Source organism: Pleurodeles waltl, chromosome 1_2, assembly GCF_031143425.1.
Source record: "Pleurodeles waltl isolate 20211129_DDA chromosome 1_2, aPleWal1.hap1.20221129, whole genome shotgun sequence".
Taxonomy (NCBI): Eukaryota; Metazoa; Chordata; class Amphibia; order Caudata; family Salamandridae; genus Pleurodeles; species Pleurodeles waltl.
Genome location: NC_090437.1, coordinates 894,688,500 through 894,707,244, shown reverse-complemented (window position 1 = coordinate 894,707,244; position 18,745 = coordinate 894,688,500). Strand labels below are relative to the sequence as shown.

The 18,745-nt window shown below is 43.4% G+C and overlaps 1 protein-coding gene across 1 annotated transcript in view; it reads right to left on the bottom strand.

Moving 5' to 3' along the window:
• CYP4V2 (cytochrome P450 family 4 subfamily V member 2) overlaps window positions 1–18,745 on the bottom strand; it is a 286,243-nt gene that overhangs the window by 47,608 nt on the left and 219,890 nt on the right. The window contains exon 10 of the mRNA XM_069200117.1: window positions 376–555. Within this exon, the coding sequence (XP_069056218.1) occupies window positions 376–555 (180 nt within the window). The remainder of the gene's footprint in view (window positions 1–375; window positions 556–18,745) is intronic.

Sequence of the window (18,745 nt, the reverse complement as noted above, 5' to 3'; positions counted from 1 at the left end):
ACCCCCCTAAAAATGTATTCTGTACTAGCTAGTATAGTACAAGTTCTTTCAGTCAAGTAATGTGGAGTATCTGTCAGATTTCATCTGGACGTTTTACATACCCACACCTAAAAAACAGACATACTCTGTCTCTCTTCTCTTTGTTTTGAAGGCCTTAAAAATGTTGATAAGTTTGAAAATATTGCATCTTAAATACCCCAAACAATCTGCACTCCTCTCTCTTTCCATTGTCCCTTAAGCGCCCCCCACGTCCTGATTCTCATAAAATGTATTTTTGCAAGATGTCCCAGCGTGATTATTGGTAAATCTGAAGCTCACACCCCTACCTCCCCCACCCCCCATTCATGCTGGCCAAGCTACACCCTTGGAACTTACCAATGCAGTTTCTGAGTCCCGCAGAGAACGGTACGTATGCATAAGGGTTTCGCCCACTTTTATTCTCAGAAAAGAAACGTTCCGGTTGAAATGCTTCTGGGTCAGGGAAATAGTTCGGATCCCTGTGCAGTGCATAGGGCACAATTAGAACGTTGACACCTTTCGGTACTTCAAATCCACCTGAAACAATATAACCAAAATGTCACTAGAAGGCATTATAAAATGCTCAACAAATCAGTAAAAAGTAAAACTGGCCTTTAAAGTCAGAACAATACTGAATGACATCCTAAAGCGTTCATTTTGAGGGCCTCCATAAGAGTACCGTTATCGCTCCCGACCACTGGAGTAACCCTGGAAATTCACCTAGGGAGATGAGAAGACGTCTATATGATAGTGAGGGTGTCCCTGACAATCCGTTGAGATCCCTCTAATAATTCGTTAATTCCAGAGTTTCACTAAGAGGTGGCCGCTGCTCCTGGAGACCACAAGCCAAATAAACCAGACCCGCAGAGTTGTAGCAGGACTCATGATTCCGATGGTGTGGGTAATTCTCATTAGCTTCTACCAATTGGAAATCATTGCCTTGCGTGTCAGCACATGCAGTATTTATTGGCATGTGTAGGTGTTTATTTCAAGCTGCAGGAAAGGGGCTGAATAAGAATCTGAATGAACCAGAAAACACGTGGGCAAATTTCCGAATATTTTCTCATTGACAGAACTAAGGAGGCCAGGCAACCGAGTGAGGAAAGAAGTGCCTAGAACATATAAAAAAAAGTCAGGAAAAAAGAATTAAAAAAGAAATTCGGACTGCTCAAAGAATTCCAACTATAAGGACATGCCCACTTCCATGCATAAATATTTACATATCTAAGGACAATAGGTACACATTTATGGAAGCAGAAAGAATTAAGTGTGTGTGTTTTTATAGTGCTTAATACAGACTTTTCTGACTATTTACGAGGCCTGAGAACAAAATAATGATGGGTCCTTAGTGACAGGTCTTTTGCTTTTGTTAGGTGCAATAAGTACCTGTTTCCGAGTGTTAATGAAAAAAGAGATGTCAAGTCAAAGAAAAAAAGCTTGGCATCTGGGTCCATTTAGTAAGTTACCCTGTTACTAATGAGGTTGGCAGTTCAGTTAAAAAACACAAACATTGACAAAGCCAATATGTCTTGCCTTTGGGACCTATTGGCTTCGCAGGGGGAAGGCACATGAGGGTGACTGCCTCAGAGAGGACCACGGGGGAGAAGCATTTTTGCCAACAGACAGCATGTACTGTTTGGAAGGTGAGACCTAAAAATCAGTGTGCACCTATTGTAACAATACATCTTAGGATATGTACATAAGTGGCACACAAGTGTGGACAATAACCTAAAAAGAAAGTCAAAACAAAGAGATAGATAAGCATTCTTTATTTCACTACAAGGTAGGAATGACTGAGGAAAAATGTATTAGAATATAAAATAAAGTTGCCAAGCACCAGTTGTATAATACAGAGTATAGCAGATGTTTATCAATGTTTATCAAAATAAGCAGGCCAAGGGAATTTGCAAATGTACACAAAACCAAGTGAGATCTACTGTATCTAACATGACAAATTACATTCCTAGTTATGCACTTCCACTGCCGACATGAGAGAGTGCACACCTATCAATTTCTCTGAGGTGAGAAGGTATGCTCTCTTTGGTGAAGTCTGATGTAAGTGCAGCCTTGGCAGTTTGGGCTGGACTGTTCCTGTTGGAGCAGGAATAAGACTGATGTGCATGTGTCTGGGCCTAATAAGAGGTGGCATAGTGAGCAAAAGAATGATGGTTTAAAATGCTACCCCAAGAGATTTCCATTGGTTAGACTTATTGCAAGCATTCCTCCCATCACTTGTGGTGTAACGCCCTAATTGACAAGGGTGTGCCAGACGTGGGTCTAGTCCTCAGTGTGCCACTGGCACCAAGCTACACCCAACTGAAGAGCCCCTATCAGGGCAAAACTGGTATTTGGCTGCTTGTGCTCTGGTTGAGAGAGTATACGGGTTGGCATCTTGGGCTGGGCTGATCCTACTGCAGCAGGACCAAGACTGGATTGCATATGGCTCGGTCTAGTCTAAGGTGGCATAGTGGACAAAAGAACAATGGGTTGGAATGCTAACTAAAATGATTGCCAGTGGTTAGAATCCTTGCAAGCATTCCTCCCATCACATTGTTTGTGCTTGATGAGAGTATGCATTTCCACTGATATGTAAACACATGCTTTTACTGCAGTGTTTTGTGAGAATTAACAATCCACTAGCAGGGCTTAAGTGGGCCGCAGCCATCTGGGTCTCAGACCTGGTAGTAAATAAAAAAGGACAGACACTGAAATGAATCCCTGTTAGGCCCAATATAATTGTCATTAACCTTAATGGTAAAACATTGATTGGTTTCTAAACAATTTTAGTTAAAAAAAAGTTAAGGTAATCCATATCAACAATTTAGTTGCTAATAATTTTTCATTTTTTACTCAATCCTGAATTCTCTACCATTGTTAGCAATTTCAAGAATGTTATTTTTATTTCTGAATTGCATATTACTCTTTGTTAGAAAGTTGCAATGACAGGCCTGAGACGTGGATAAGGGGCTACTTATGTGGGTGGCACAATTAGTGCTGCAGGCCCACTAACCGCAATTAATTTCCAGGCCCTGGGCACATGTAGTGCACTTTACTAGTGACTTACAAGTGAATTAAATATGGCAATTGGGTATGAGCCAATGTTACCATGTTCAAGGAAGAGAGCATATGCATTGTAGCACTGGTTAGCAGTGGTAAAGTACGCAGAGCCCTAAAACCAGCAGAAAAGTGGAGGGAGGCAGATAAAAAGGTTGGGGGATGACCACTCTAAGGCTGTCAGGTATAAATCTCTTATATAGTGCTTATCCCTTAACATCTAACGATCGTTGACAAAGCTAACAGTCCCAGCTGGTTTAAGATGTATGCCAGTTGTTGTGTTACATATCTGGACGCAATAACAGAAATCTCATAAAGGCACCAAAATACTACTTGGCTGGCACACTATGGGAATCACAGAAATTTAATTTATGTGCTTAAGCTGCGCCATTAATTACATGGCCCCGGCCCTTTGACAGACATTAAGAAACTGGAGTATTAGTTGCTGGGGTAAGAACCCATCTCAAATAATAACAGTCCTGGTCAGGGGAACCACTAAATAAACCTGTACTTATCCCACTGGTAACTTGGCAAAAAGGTAGTCAGGTTTAACTTGGAGGCAACGTGTAAAGCAAAATTTATTCAGTACTCAAACAACAATAAAGTGAAAACACGACATAAAAAAATCTCAAACCAATTTAGAAAAATAGAGAATATTTTAATAAATGAAATGACACGAAAATGACAAAAACGTTGTTAGAAGTACATCAGGTATGAATTTTTTAAGTTTGAACAATAGACTGGTTCAAAATCAAAAGTTAAGGCCGACTGTGATGGGGCCTGCATCAGACACATGGACCTGGTTTGTCCAGTAAAAAGTATACCTTCTCATTTAAATACTTCTATGTAAAAAGGTGGTCATCAACGAGTCATTGACTGGCAAGTTGTAAGCTGGATCCAAAAGGGGGTTCGACAATTCTGGGCTGCTGACGAGTGGGGTCCTGGTGCGATCGTTGAGGAAGGTGGGAAAGCTCTGAGCAGGTGAAGTCCAAACTCTGTGCCCAGGAAGGCATTGATGTTGATCAGATGCTGCTTGGCATCGGTCCAGATGAAGCCCTCTACATTCTGGATTAGAAAACTTTTGACATCAGCTCTCTTTCACCAGGGAAAACTAGCAATCTGAGGCCAACCGGCAATTCAATGTCGATGGCCACAGCTTTGATGGCAATCCCGTTCTCTGAAGGTTCTCCAAGCAAAATGTTTATAAGTCCAACTTCTTGCAGTTTGGGGACACAAGTATACTCTAACATCTTTCAATGGTCCAGGACCTGGGGGGCACTAGTTGGAGTTAGTATTCACTACAACAGAGGCCAGCACCAGGTTCCAGGGCAGGTCCAGTTGGGCAGGTGCAAGAAGAGAGACCTCTGGAAGCTTGGTGTTTCCCTGTACCTCAAAGAGGAGATCAACCAATTGACCCTTTGAGTCACTTTTGGAGTCTTCAGTTCAAAGCAAGCAAGCCTAGACTTTCTTCAGGTTCTTCAGACAACAAGGTAGTTCTTCTGATTCCTCACAGGTCCACAAGTCTTTTGAGGAGAGGTCTGTGGGGTTCAGTTTTATGCCCAGTGCCAAGCTGTAGTTAGGGACAATCCTTTTTCCACCCCCTAGTTCTGGTCAGTTTCTCTGCTTACTCTGCGTTTGGTACCAGCCTAACTAGAGAGACAAAGGAGAGGGATGCCTGAATGAAGTCCATCTGCCAGTGACAAGGTAGGCATCTTCTGAGGTCGAGAAGTGGCTAGGCAAGTTCTGTGAAGGTTGGAGTGCCACTGTAAACAACTAGAGCCCTTTGTCCACTGGCTGGGAGTAATACACATCTCATGACAGGGGACCCACCAGGGCTCAGGTGACAGGGTCAGAAGACACCTGGACTAGCCGGAAAGCCTTTTAGTTTCAGGCCAGAAAATTTCAACTTTCTAAAAGTGTAATTTTCAAAATAGTAATATAAAACCAATCTTGCCCATTAAGATTGCTTTTAAATTACTATTAAAATAAGACAGTGAACCATTTTTCTAGCTGATTCCAAATTCAATTTAGCACTTATTAAATGTAATGGTGTAAAACCAGGGTTAGTCAATGGGAGAGCCAGCACTGGAGGTTTTTCATTACGTACAAAGATGACATCTACATATCCTACTTTTTAAATATCATGCACCCTGCCCTATGGGCATTTAGGCCTATCTTAGGGGTCATTTATAATTAATAAAAAGGAAGGTTTAGACCTGGCAAAAGGTTTGATTTTTGTAAAATTGAAATGGCAGTTTTAAAACTGCACACCCAGGCTGTCTAATGGCAGGCCTGGAAACATGTTTTACAAGGCTAATTCACTCAGTGGCACGAGTGCTGCAGTCCACGAGTAGTATTTATTTACGGCCTTGGGCACATGTGGTATCATATACTAGGGACTTACAAGAAACCTCAATGTGCCAATTAGGAGTATGCCAATTCTAACATGTACAGGGAGGAGAGCACTGGTTAGCAGGAGTAAACTGACTAAAGTTCTATAGCCAGCAAAAACAGTTTCAGCATACAAATTCCAAAAAATCTGTAGAAATACCATGCAAAAGATGGTCTTTTCCATCCATCCTGCTCCCCCTTTTCTCACCCCACTTAAAGCCCTGTCTACTAGCATGTTTGGCACAAGTTTGTTTGCCGCTGTGATTTGTTTGATAAGAATGTATGTGACATGAGAACCTGCTCCACTACTGGGGTGCTAGGCATGAGACAGTGCACTCCCACTTTCTGGTGCAATTGGCTCCAGTGGGAGAGCAGCTGCAGTGGTCTGACTTGAAGAGGACATCCCTACGGGTCTGACTGACATGAGACAACACGTGTCAAGTGTCATTCCTTGCACTTGTCATGAGAAAGTATTGGTCCACTGGTGTGCCTGACATAAGTATACGTAATCCACTGTGTTTGAAAGGAGATATTAAACTACAACTGGAGTGCATGGCACGAGAAATTGTGAATTCAATCTTGTCCCTGAGGTGATTGTCTGGTTTGTCCCATTCACAAGAACGCATGGGCTCTGTTTTCTACTTGGCATGTGAAACAAAGTGCATTCACACTGGTGTGTGTAACATGAGAAAGAAGAAGCTTAGAGGGTCTGAAATAAGTGCACTTCTTTTGTGCCCGTGACGAGCTAGTACACAACTAGAGTGCTGACATCAGAAAGTGCACATCAAATGTTGTACCTACTGGAGCTGAGAAAGTGCATGCCCACTGCTGTATTTCACCGATATGAAAAAGTTCAACCCTGTCTGGCTCTAGTCTCCACCGTGAGAAACTACAAATGCAGTGCAGTAGCCAACATGAAAAAGTTCACTCCCACTGACATGTCTTACTTAAGTGTACCCCCATTGGGCTTTCGAGTTGGAAGCATGCTCGTTTTGAAATTTCTTTGATGCTAAACCTAAACACGATCATTTATTTTCTGAATATACTCTACTCACGAGTACACTCCGCGTGGAAATTCCATGGACGAGGTCAAATAGACTGCACCAACAAATTGCAGGTATTGTAAATGAATCTACTTTTTGAATTGCTTCTTTTTCGTATGGTGTAAGAATGTTTTCATATGTTAACAGTACATCCACCAAAATAATATTACAGCCTGTCGTACCACCCTGCCGATTACTATTTTTGTTACTAAAAGGAGCAAGCAACATTTACACAATGTAATCATATTTTTATGTTGTGTGTTTAAAGTGCTATAGGCACGAACACGATCAGCTGAATGTTCTATATATATATATATATATATATATATATATACATACACATACAGACACACACACACACACTGAAAAAAACAAAGGTTACAGGGATGTTTTAGTTAGGCTCACATTTTTTACGTACAAAACCATAGAAATTCACCTTTTATAGTTAGAGTTATCTCTAGTAACTATAACTTGTGCCCTAAGGTAACTATAACTCACATCCCCGCCATGCACAGTTTTTTCATCAAAAATGTTAGTGCAAATATTACATTGATATTATCAATGATGCTATCAAACATGACATGAGTGCCGTAATTTGTGAGGTAATTAGCAGAGCATGGCGAGGGCATGAGCTATAGTTACCTTAGGGAACGAGCTATAGTTACTTAAGATTACCATACGTTAATCCTTCGGCCATGAGCGGTGGCGGCTGCCAACAGGTCCTGGCCTGTAGCCAGGCCCTGAAGCCAACCCCTATAAGCACCCAACCTCACACCATGCACGGCCTTCACCCGTGCACAGCAGGAGTAGGCGGTAAGGACTAGCCTGCAGCCAGTCCCTGCGGCCAACCCCCCTTACCAACCAACCCTACTCTGCACACATCCCTTTGGCCATGCACCGTGGGAGTTGGCCACAGCCTATCTCTCTGGGTAGGAGAATAGGTGTAAGAGGATGTACCTCGGGGTGAGAGTGGCTGTGAGAGTGTCTGGGTTTGAGAGTGCATGCATCAGTATCTTAATGGGTGCATCAGTGTCTGCGCAGGTCTGTTAGTGGGTGCATGAGGATGTCAATGGGTCTGTGAGTGGGTGTATGAGAGTCTGAGTGGGTCAGTGAGTGGGCGCGTGAGTGTTTGACTGGGGCTGTGATTGGGTGCACGAGGGTCTGAGTGGGTCTGTGAGTGTCTGAGTGGATATGTGAGTGGGTACGTAAGGGTCTGAGTAGGTGTGTTAGTGGGAGAAACACTAAAAGAGATGGAAAAAGAGTGAGAAGGAGAGAGAGAAAGTTTTTTAGGCTTTGATGGATGATATCCTTACAATGAGATATTTCTGGACAAATTGAAGAGAAAAATGAATTTGTCAATTGAAAAGAGTGGGCTCACCTTTCAGTATGAGCCTTGAACATTTGAAGTTTAAAAAAATTAAAGGTGGGAAATGTTCAGGGCCACGCGTGGAGTAGAACCCCCCAAAGTGACAGTCTGAGACCATGACCATTAGGACAATGGTTTTTATTTCTATATGTATTCATTTGATGCTCTTTACAGGCTATGTGGGACTGAGGGGGTAGCCCTCAAGGCCTCCCCTGCAGTTCCTGATGACATTTTCATTTTTTGCCGTTTACGGGCAATCTAGGACCTCGGGGGGAGCCTCAAGGCCTACCCAGCAGTTCCAGCTGTCTCCTGGCTCCTGCAGGTGCCGGCATTGCTCCAGCAAGCAAGGCACTGCTTTTAATAGCAGCTCCCTGCATGCTGGAGCAATGTTTTCTCTGTTTTCCCTGCGCGCAGATATGCGTGCCGGGAAGACAGATTAAAATTCTGGTTTCTGACAGCGGGACCTGTTTGACAGGTCCGAATGTCAGGAAGTGGAGTTATGTTTGCTTTTGCTTGGAGGGAGCAGTCATCTACCACCAAGCAAAAGCAAACAGCTATGTCCCGGGGGTGGGCACCCCGGGACATGGCAGGATCCGGCCCTGGGGATGGCAGTCCCCTGGGCCATCATTTGCTCCTTGAGGGGGACCACGTGCCCCACCCCCTATGAAAAATGCACCAGGGAGGTGGTGGTCCCTGGGACTATGGTGGGAGGGTGCCTCCACCGCATTTTGCTTGAAGCCCTGGGGAAGTGGTGGCCCTTAGGGCTGCAAGTGGGGGGCATGACACCCCCACATTAATGTTGATTAAAGCCCCGGGGAGGTGGCGGTTCCCACGGAGCGGGTGGGGCCATGTGGCTCCCACACATATTTTCTGCATCGCCCCAAGGAGGTGATGGTCCCTGGGGGAACAGGGGAGGTGGGGGTGGGCCCCTAATTACAAATAAAGAAGGCCCCTGGGACTCGGTTCACCAGGGGGCTTGAGAAAAGACGAAGCACAGGAGCCAGTGCTTTGTTTTTTTCTTTTTGAATTTTCTGCAAATCTGCTGTGACTCCTGCCATAAATTTTAAAACAAAAATGTGTTTTAGCCCTGGGAGACCTCACCATCACAGCTCTGTTTTTTTTACATTTTTTTCTGGGACTTAGCTCAAGCCGAGTCACAACATGGCTGCCAAAACTTCATTGCTGAAGTGTTGACAGATAATCAGATCTCAACACGAGATCGGGAGGGGTCACAAATCCTTTACGTCCCTATATGTACAAATTTGGATTTTCTTTAATATCTCAAAAACTACTAAACAGATTTACACCAAATAACAAAACCAGCTCCTTCTGGACCAAGAGCTACCTTTCTGTTAAATTTCCCACCCAGAAGTTTTGGCGCTTTCAATGTTCAATTTTTCCTATTGGAATTAACATTGGAAACGCTCTAAATGTCACCCCCTCTTTATCTCAGCCCCCGCTAAACAGATCACCCCAAAACCTTCCAGATAGCAGCTCACGTGTCTGTCAAATTCTTTTGGAAATTTTTGTGAAGATTCATCAAGCAGCTCCAAAGATATAGGCAAGTAAAAAACATAACTTTTTCTATAGAAATTAGGTCCTAACTATAACTACTTAGTTTCAACCGCCTCTAGGTAATATACATATATATTTATTTCGATTTTTTTTTTTCACTGAAAACCACAAAGGTTACAGGGATGTTATAGTTAGGAAATAGAATTTAAAAAAAACCTTAGAAAGCCACTCAAAATACCAAAGGTTACAGAGAAGTTATAGTTAGGGTCTGAATTTAGTCGCACAAAACCAGACAAATTCAGCAGTTATAGTTCGAGGTATTTCATGGAAGTGTAACTCGTGGCCTAAGGTAACTATATTATCAATGAAGTTATCCAAGATGTCATGAGTATTACAATATGTGGGGTAATTTGCAGTTCGTACACCCACCACCGCGCACGGATTTCAGCCATGGGTGGCAAGGGTTGGATACAGTGGGTGTACTTTTTTCCATTTTTTAAAATCTGCGGATCCTTCGCAAGATTTTACTGGGGGCTGTGCTGAGGCCCACTGTGGATCGGCTGAAAAAAAAAATTGCATTTATTTTGCCTCTGAGGTGTCCCTAAGGGACCCCTCCATGTGTAATATTGGGTCACAATATCTGCAACTTGACCCCTTGTGTGTTTTCACCTAGATTTTTTCCCTCCCCCTAGCCCATGCATGAAACAAAATGGCAGCTGCAACGTTTCTGTCAGGTTGTGGTCAGCCAATCAGGGCCTTACTTTTCCCCTGGATCCGAGGTGGACCCTCATCCTTAGATATACACATTTTTTACCCTAATACCTCCGAAAATATTGAATAGATTTACAGCAAATCACAAAAAGCACAATCTGTGGACCAAGATCTAGCCTCCTGCCAAACTTGGTGTAATTCCATTCAGTGGTTCGGGCTGTGGCCCTATCTAAGGAATGCAAAATTCCCATAGACATAGAATAAGGAATACGTTTTTGGGCCCCCCGCCTAAACCACAGTTTCCCCATGCAATTTCTATAGGGATGGTTGGCCAAAACAGCTGAATGGAATTACACCACATGTGGCAGAAACCTAGATCTTGGTCCAGAAAGAATGCTCTTTGTGATATGGTGTAAATCTGTTCAATACTTTGAAAAATTAATTTTCAAAAACTTTAAATATCTAGACAGGTGAGTTCCTGAGAGTCCCGCGGTCATGCAAAATCAAAAAATAGACATCTGGTTGTACAGAGGTTTTTTTTTCCTGCCAAGCCATCTCACTCCAACAGGAATTAATGCTGTGATTGGCTGGCCGCAGCATGAAGAGGAATGTTGCGGCTGCCATTTCAGAACACTGGGTTGAGTCCCCGTGTCCTGAAAAGTTAAAAAAAATGCTGTATGTGGAGGCAGGGTAGGGGTACCCTGCTCCCCGGACCATGGGAAAATGTTACTTACCTGTCAGCATCTGCTCGAGGCATGTATTGTTGTAGATGCACATGCTGTGCATATTCCTGCTATCTAGTGTTGGGTTTGGAGATGTGCAACTTGTTTGTCCCCACGATGCACAGTGTTGTCATCAATGATCTCATTTCAGATGTTGCACTGATGTTATCATTGATGTCATCGAACATGTCATGAGTGTTGTAATCTAGGAAGTAATTAAAAGTGCATAGCGAGGTTGTAAGTTAGTTTAGAGCACAAGATATATTTACTTGAGATAAACGTAACTGGTGACTTTTAGTGGGTTTCTTAGTTAAAAACAGTATATTTTAACTAATGTTTTCACCGGACTATAAAACTCCTTTAGCCTTTGCTTTTTCAGTAACTATACTGCTTGACAGTGACAGACAAACACTGAAAACCCCAAAGCACTCTTGTTCTTTTGAATTCCTCGTTTACAAGTCTACATTCACCTATCAGCTATGACAGGACCCTCTCCCCTATGCTCATTGGCCCTTACCCCACCCCACTCTGTCTTCCCCCACTGGGAGCAAGCAGGTGACCTCCTCCTGTGTGGACTGAAAGAATACGATGAATTATTTAAGCTATTTCAGTCTTTAGGGGGACCTATAGAAACAAAAACATATGTTTAATTTCTGCCGAATGACATGGCCTTTGTTCCAAAAACCAGGACATGTATTTTAAACTGAGAAAAATGCCAGGTCAGTTCTCTGAAAACCGGGACTTCCTAGGGAAATCTAGGATGTCTGGTCTCCTTACTTTAAGCAAATAAGGATTGTCACTACAGGCTACCTTTGAACTGCTGATGTCCAAACTACACCAGAATGTTATAGACATAAGTGGAAACCTTGAAGCTTCTACACTTGAATTGTCTGTTTCTTTATTTTTATAATTCAAATATAAAAAGCAGCATGGGGGGTGGAACCGTAAATGCATATGGGTGAACACATGGGTGAGGATGCAATGTGGTGGGGGGTACAAATGGGCAAGTGCCTCGGAGAGAAGCATACTGGTGAGGAAGAGGAACAAAAGATTGACAGAGAGGGGAAAAGTACATGATGGAAATAGTTGGCCTGGAAAACGCATGCACTCTCCTTGACTTCTTAACCAAAAAGAAAAAAGCAGCACCTGAAAAGAGACTAATGGAAGAAATGAGGTCAGGTAAAAATAGATGGTAAAGAGACTGTGCTCGCTGGAAAGGACAAACAGAAGACTGATAAGCTGGGACATGAATAAGAAACAGGCAAATGAGAGAGTGGCAGGGAAGCTGACCAATTGTAAGGAAGGGGCAGGCCTGAAGCCCCCCTATGTTCTTGGTAAGCTCCCAATATGACTTTTGCACCCAGACAGTAATATCTGGTAGGCGTGACCTATAAATACATACATTTCCCTGTATAGGTAAGTAGCCTATGAAAGCAAGGGTTCTGGGGCATAGGGCTCCTGTTTTCCCTTGCGACGGCCACATTTTTATATCACACTTAAGTTTACTGACTTCAGAAAAATGGCTGGTTCAGTCGGTCTTGCTTGGGTTCAAACTTGTGACCTGTAAAGAAAAGCGATTTCACAGGCGAGCATTAACTCTGTAAGCCATCGTGAGGGCAGTGCATTTATAGTTGCAAATATTTTTTTTAAAGAAAATATTTCTCACTGTGGAGAAACCTGTAGTGTACATCTCCAACAATATTTGGGTGTTCCACCCTGGTTTCACCCATGAAGATTTTACCCTGCTCTTGATGATGGGATATATATCCAACCATATACATGGTTTCAGTATGCCTCATAAGTTTGTTGGTTTCCACAGACAAAGGTAGACATGCCTGCCATTTACACTCGACCATGCTCCTCTTTAAGCAGATTTGTGCACATTTAAAAAATACTCAATGCTGGCATTACTCTGCTTGTGAGTAAACCCGTTTAAGAACATAACTTCTCATTTTGGTAATAAATTATGTGACGCTACACATGTAAATAAGGGGATTTTCTACTCTAGACCTTGATGACCTCGCCAACTAGCATCCCATAGCTCACTTATTGTTCATCAGCAAGAGCACTGAAAAGGCATTCTATGTTCAACTCCAAGATGACATCATTGCTAACCGTCTCTTGCATGACTACCAGTCTGGCTCCAGATATCACTGAGCACAGAGACCGCTACCTTACACATTGAAGATGATGCCCTCTTGACCACAGTTGAAGATTACCCTTGCAACTTGATATTGCCTGGGACTCTCAGCTGCTTTCAACACAGTTGACCATCCCACCCTTGTACACACTATGGAGTCTCAAATGGGATTCACTGACAATGTGCTTCACTGGTTTTTCTTCTACCTTTCTGACTGACACCAGTAAGTTCATGTAGGCACCTCAAGCTCACAAAAGATCCCTATCACCTGTGGAGTCCCCCAAGGTGCAATACTGCCTCTTGTCATTCTCAAACTGTACATGGAGCCCCCTGGCGCTCTACTCACAGATAACGGCATCAAGATTCACCAATATGCCAATGATGCACAACTCTACTTGTGTCTCCTCCTCTTCAGACATACATCTGAAATATTGCTTCCATATCAACCGGACCTAGATGTTCAGCACCTACATTACGCTCAACCTAACAAGACAGAATTTCTGTTTTTTGCCAAGAACAACAAACAGCATATAGTACAACACTGGCTCTAGAACATGAAATTTGACAATTTCAACCCCCCACAGGGTTTATCACGGTACTGTGTTGCAGTACTACCTTACTGTGGATCATACATATTGTGCTTTTTACTATTTGACCCTCATTTTATACTGATAATGGAAGAACATTTAGAAATGTTACTAACAACTCTGAATGGCCATTCACATTGTCAATTCAACTGTAATACTTGTGTTGTATCAACCACAAAGTCAACCCTAAACCACCTCCAGTGAAATGGGCTTTGATTGCTCATCCACATCTACAAAGAGACTCAAAGAGTCTCGTGAAACAGTAGCACTCTCACCTTTGATCATGCTTGGTTGCCCCTGTGACTGCGCATGCTAAGGTTCAATCTCTAACAATAGCTATAGATGAGAAATGTCTTTAGAAATGGGATCCAGTAAAATGTACATAGACAAAGAAATCCTTTGTTTCTGAATATAAATGAAAAACCTATGGTTGAGTACCGTGTGTTTCTCATACAGGAAAATATAGCAAAGAAGCAGACAACTAATAATGACTTTGGCCCTCATTTGGAACTTGGCGGTTCAAACCGCCATATAATGAACAGGGTGACGGCCGCCAGCGGCAGCCGTCACCCACCGCCAGGCTCCCGCCATCAGGCAGTCTGGCGGCGGGATGAAACACCATCCGCCAGGGTAGCGGCGCTACCCTGCGGATAATGTTTCATTTGCCGCCAACCTATATCCCACCAGGAAAAGGCTGGAGGAGGGGGTGCTCCGGGGCACCCATGGGGGCCCCTGCACTTTGCATGGGCAGTGCAGGGGCCCCGGTGCAGTGCCCAGTCATGCAGGTCTGCACGACAGGTGCAACTGCACCTGCCGCACAGAGGCATTGGCGGTCAACGTCCCGGCCGAGCCTTTCTGAGAGCCGGCAGGCGGAAACAAAGTTTCCGCCTGCCGGCTCTCAGAACGGTTCATAATCTGGCCTAGGGTCGCCGGGGGTCAGTGTTTTGACTGCCAGCATGAACATGGCGGTTGTTTCCGCCGTATTCATAATGACCCCCTTTGTTGTGTAGTCATTTTAGTTACAGCTCCATGCACGTTATTTTAACACACTAGGCCGCTGTGCACTTTAACCTAGATATATCTTATTCAGCTTCGTCTTATTATTGTTACAATACCCATTTTTTACATTCTTGTTTTATTTTCAGTTTTTCTAATTGTTTTTGCCTAGGCCAGCACTCTGTTCTCAAACAAGACATTCTTGATCACTCTATGCTTCTTCCAAGGCTACAGCACGGTACACTGCCGGTGAACGTGGTAGAAGTTTAGTCTCCAACATTCGTAGAAAACATGCATCCTTTCGTAGGGACATTTTCTCAGAACATTAGCTGTGTTATTATAAAAACACTTCCTTGTCCCTTACACATTAGAGGGAGATTCCAGCCAGGGAACCACAACTGTATGCTGATTGATGAATGCTTCGCTACAGATGCTAACGCAGACCACTGGCCTTTGCTAAGGTATGGGGGTTGATGTCTTCCCAGGGGAACCTGAAAGGCAGGATTAGAGCTTAACATGCTGTTCTCTATCATAGCCTAGGTAGGAGGTAGTCCATTGATCATAGTGACAATATGATAGCGTTGTTTTGAGGCTTCACTCTTCTCGTCACAATTTTAATACTGTCATGTTGTGTCATCCTGGTTACTGCAGCTCACACTTTGTTATCTAAGATGCAGTCGTTTTATTAAACTCATCATTGAAACATATACTGCTTCTGTTTGTCATTTATATATGAGACTGAATTGTAAATGAGAGAAACGGATGAGACCTGAGTGACCACGACTTCCCTGAGAAGCCAAGTATGTCATGCGCTGGGCTGCCCAGTCATCTCTATCCTTGGGTAGAGATGGGGCACTGCTAGTTAGCCAGAGCAAAACCCGGATTGGAGCGACAGGTGTCACCCGCAGTGGGTTAGACTTAGTCTCCCACACTGCAGGTGATTCTGCTGCTCAAAATCCAGTAGTCTCATTAGAATAATGAGAATCTACGCGACAACTTCACACAGGACGTTTGCAATAAACATACACCTAATGTTGGAACAAATTCTTTCTCCATAGCCATTTCACATGCTAGATCCGAGTGTGGTGGCCCAGGCATATAGTTCTCTCTAGCCACATGCACCTCAAGCCTCTATATGCCCTGTGTACGTGGTGCAGGCAGTGAGATACAGGCAAATAAAAACATGAAACTATACCAATTTTTTTCAAACATCATTTATATATATATTTTAAAACACAGTTTCTAAAATAGCCTAAACTAACCACCTACTAGTATTTTACCATAGCTTCCACATCCTGTACCCTCCAAGCTAAAATCTTCATTAATACATGAACTGCCACTCTGTTACTTCGGATACTTTGGGCCAGATGCAGGAAGAAAGCAAATTGCGACTTGCAATTTGCGAGTCCGTGCGACTCGCAAATTGCAAGTCGCAATTTGCTATGCAGAAAGGTGTCTCAGACACCTTCTGCAACTCGCAATGGGGTCGCAAAGACCCACCTCATAAATATTTATGAGGTGGGTTGCAGTTTGCGACCCCATTGCGAGTATAGGCACTCGCTAACATGGAGGCCTGCTGTAGTCAGCAGGCCTCCATGTTAGCGACCTGCTTTTAAATAAAGCAGTTTTTTTTTTTTTTTAAATGAAACGAGCAGGGAAAACGAGCTGCATTTCAAAAAATCCGAAACCTTTTGTTTCGGTTTTTTCAGGGCAGGGAGTGGTCCGTTGGACCACTCCCTGCCCTGAAAAAATGTTTTGGGGTCCATTCACAAAGGGGAAGGGGTCCCATGGGGACCCCTTCCCGTTTGCGAATGGGTTACCATCCACTTCAAGTGGATGGTAACTGCGACTCCATTTGCGACCGCATACGCGGTCACAAATGGAATTGCATACCATTGCGAATCGCAAATAGGAAGGGAACACCCCTTCCTATTTGCGATTCGGAAATGCATTTTGCGAGTCGGATCCGACTCGCAAAATGCATTTCAACATAGCAAAGTGGCTTTTGCGAGTCGCAAACGGCGTTTTTCACCGTTTGCGACTCGCAAAACCCTTGCTACATCTGGCCCTTTGTTATTAAAATACTGAACTGCCTGTGGATAAGTAACACTAAATAATAACCTTAAAAAATAAACCAACCTCTGCATATGTGGAGAGAATCTTTCTGGTGCTGACGCCACAAGGATTTTCTTTTTTTAAAATAATCCCTGGTGAACAGAGAATTTTTTTTCCACACTGTATGATGAAAAGCGCTGACTGATATCACACAGTGTGGAAGCAAAAGCAGTGGGTGCCATTAGGTTCTGATGGTTCTCATGTGCTGGAAAGGCAGCGGGGTGGAAGAGGTCTTCTCTCAGTCCTTCAAGCACCGATCAAGGCGGGAGAGGTACTGTTCGAAAGGTGACAATATTCCTTTCCAAATGAACCTCTGTCTGCTGGATACCGGCTGGGAGATTCCAGGGAGGGATCTACCCACTAGAGAAGAATGGGGTAGGCCAGCATTTATCTGGTATAAGCCTTACCCCCACCTCCTAAGCCGTCAATACCCTTCTCCACATGGGAGGCAGATTGGGGTGACTTTCGATTGTTCTGTCCTCCAAGGAGTCAGAATGGCCACTGGATGCCAGGATAGATTTGATGTATTTCAAAAGGTTGGTGGTCGGCCATCGTGGAAATAGGCCATGTTCCCCACCCCTAAAGTGTTAACAGTCTTTCTACCCTGTCACCATGTGATTTCTGCCCCTAGGGTGGGGGCAGAAAATTGAATGAATGAATGACAGGGACATATTTTTTTTTGGAGGGGGGGAGGAAGATGGGTGGAAGGCGGCCTGTCCTGGAAATAGGCTGTACCCCAACCCCTAAAGCCCCAACAGTCTTTCTGTTTTCCTGGGGACTACATCATCCCTCCCCATTGGCAAGTGGAAATATGGATTTGTTTGGCAGACGTTTTGGCATATGGCTCAGACAGGAAGGATTTAACTCCCCATTCTACCTCTACGGGGTGTCAGAAATGTTGAAATGAAACTTCACAAGCAGGATAGATGAAATTCCAGATATTCATTGAAAGACATATGTCAGGGAATTAACCCAGGCAGTGACCAGAAGTAACTGACTAATTTAGAACTTCCAAAGGAAAAACAACATAGGAATATTCATGAGTTCCACAGGTCTTAAAGCCACACAGAGATATAAAAACAATATTACTGAGGACACAACACGTCTTCCACTTTACAAAACAAATGAACAGGCATAATAACAACAAATGTGGCCAGAATAAAAGAAAAAGAAAACACAACAAAATGTTCATGTAGATTGTGACAGAGCATGCCTCTTCTGTTTCCTCGCATTATGACCTCCAGATGTGGTCCTGCCCTTTCTCTCCTTCCCTTTCAACACTATCATTTCATCACCACTCTCCCATTTTGTTCATTCAACACTCCCACAACTTGTCACCCTTTGCATGTTCCATCTCCTGTCATTGTCAAAAATCACCCTATTAGTCATCACCTTTACCACTTTTTAGGATCAAACCACATGGATAGCCCTTTTCTCTTTACATTTCCTACCTTCACACAAATCACACAACCAAACGTGCACGGTTTACTCCATCTCTTAATCCTGAATTTGTGAATCAACACATTAGCTCTTAATATGCCACTTGCTTCAGACTAACACTTAACCCTCATTATTTGAAATACTTGCCATCCATTTGGTGACACTGCTTTGCAGAGAACCCTTCTCTTCATTAGAAACAATGTTGTTACCGCCATCAAAGAATGAGGTGCCTTCTATAACTCCAAGGCATCTTTTTAACCTCCTCCCTCCTATTCAAACCATTTTGTACCTCTAACTGCTCACACCCTTCACCAGCAATCTATTGAAACGTTGCACTAATCCATTCTTACAAGGATGGTTGTTAGACCTGACAGCCTTTGGTGTGGTCTTCACCCAAACCTTTTGCCTTCTCCCCTCCTGTTTCCTGAAAATCCTTCTTATTGGCTTTAGGATTCTGTCACTGCTAACCAGTGTCACAGTACTTGTGCTCTCTCATTTAAAGATGGTAAAATTGTCTTACACCCAACTGACACATTTAATTTAGTTATAAGTCCATAGTAAAGTGGTACTGTGTATACCCAGGGCCTGTAAATTAAATGCTACCTATGGGTTTGAAGCACTTATTGCGCTACCCACTAAAATAGCCC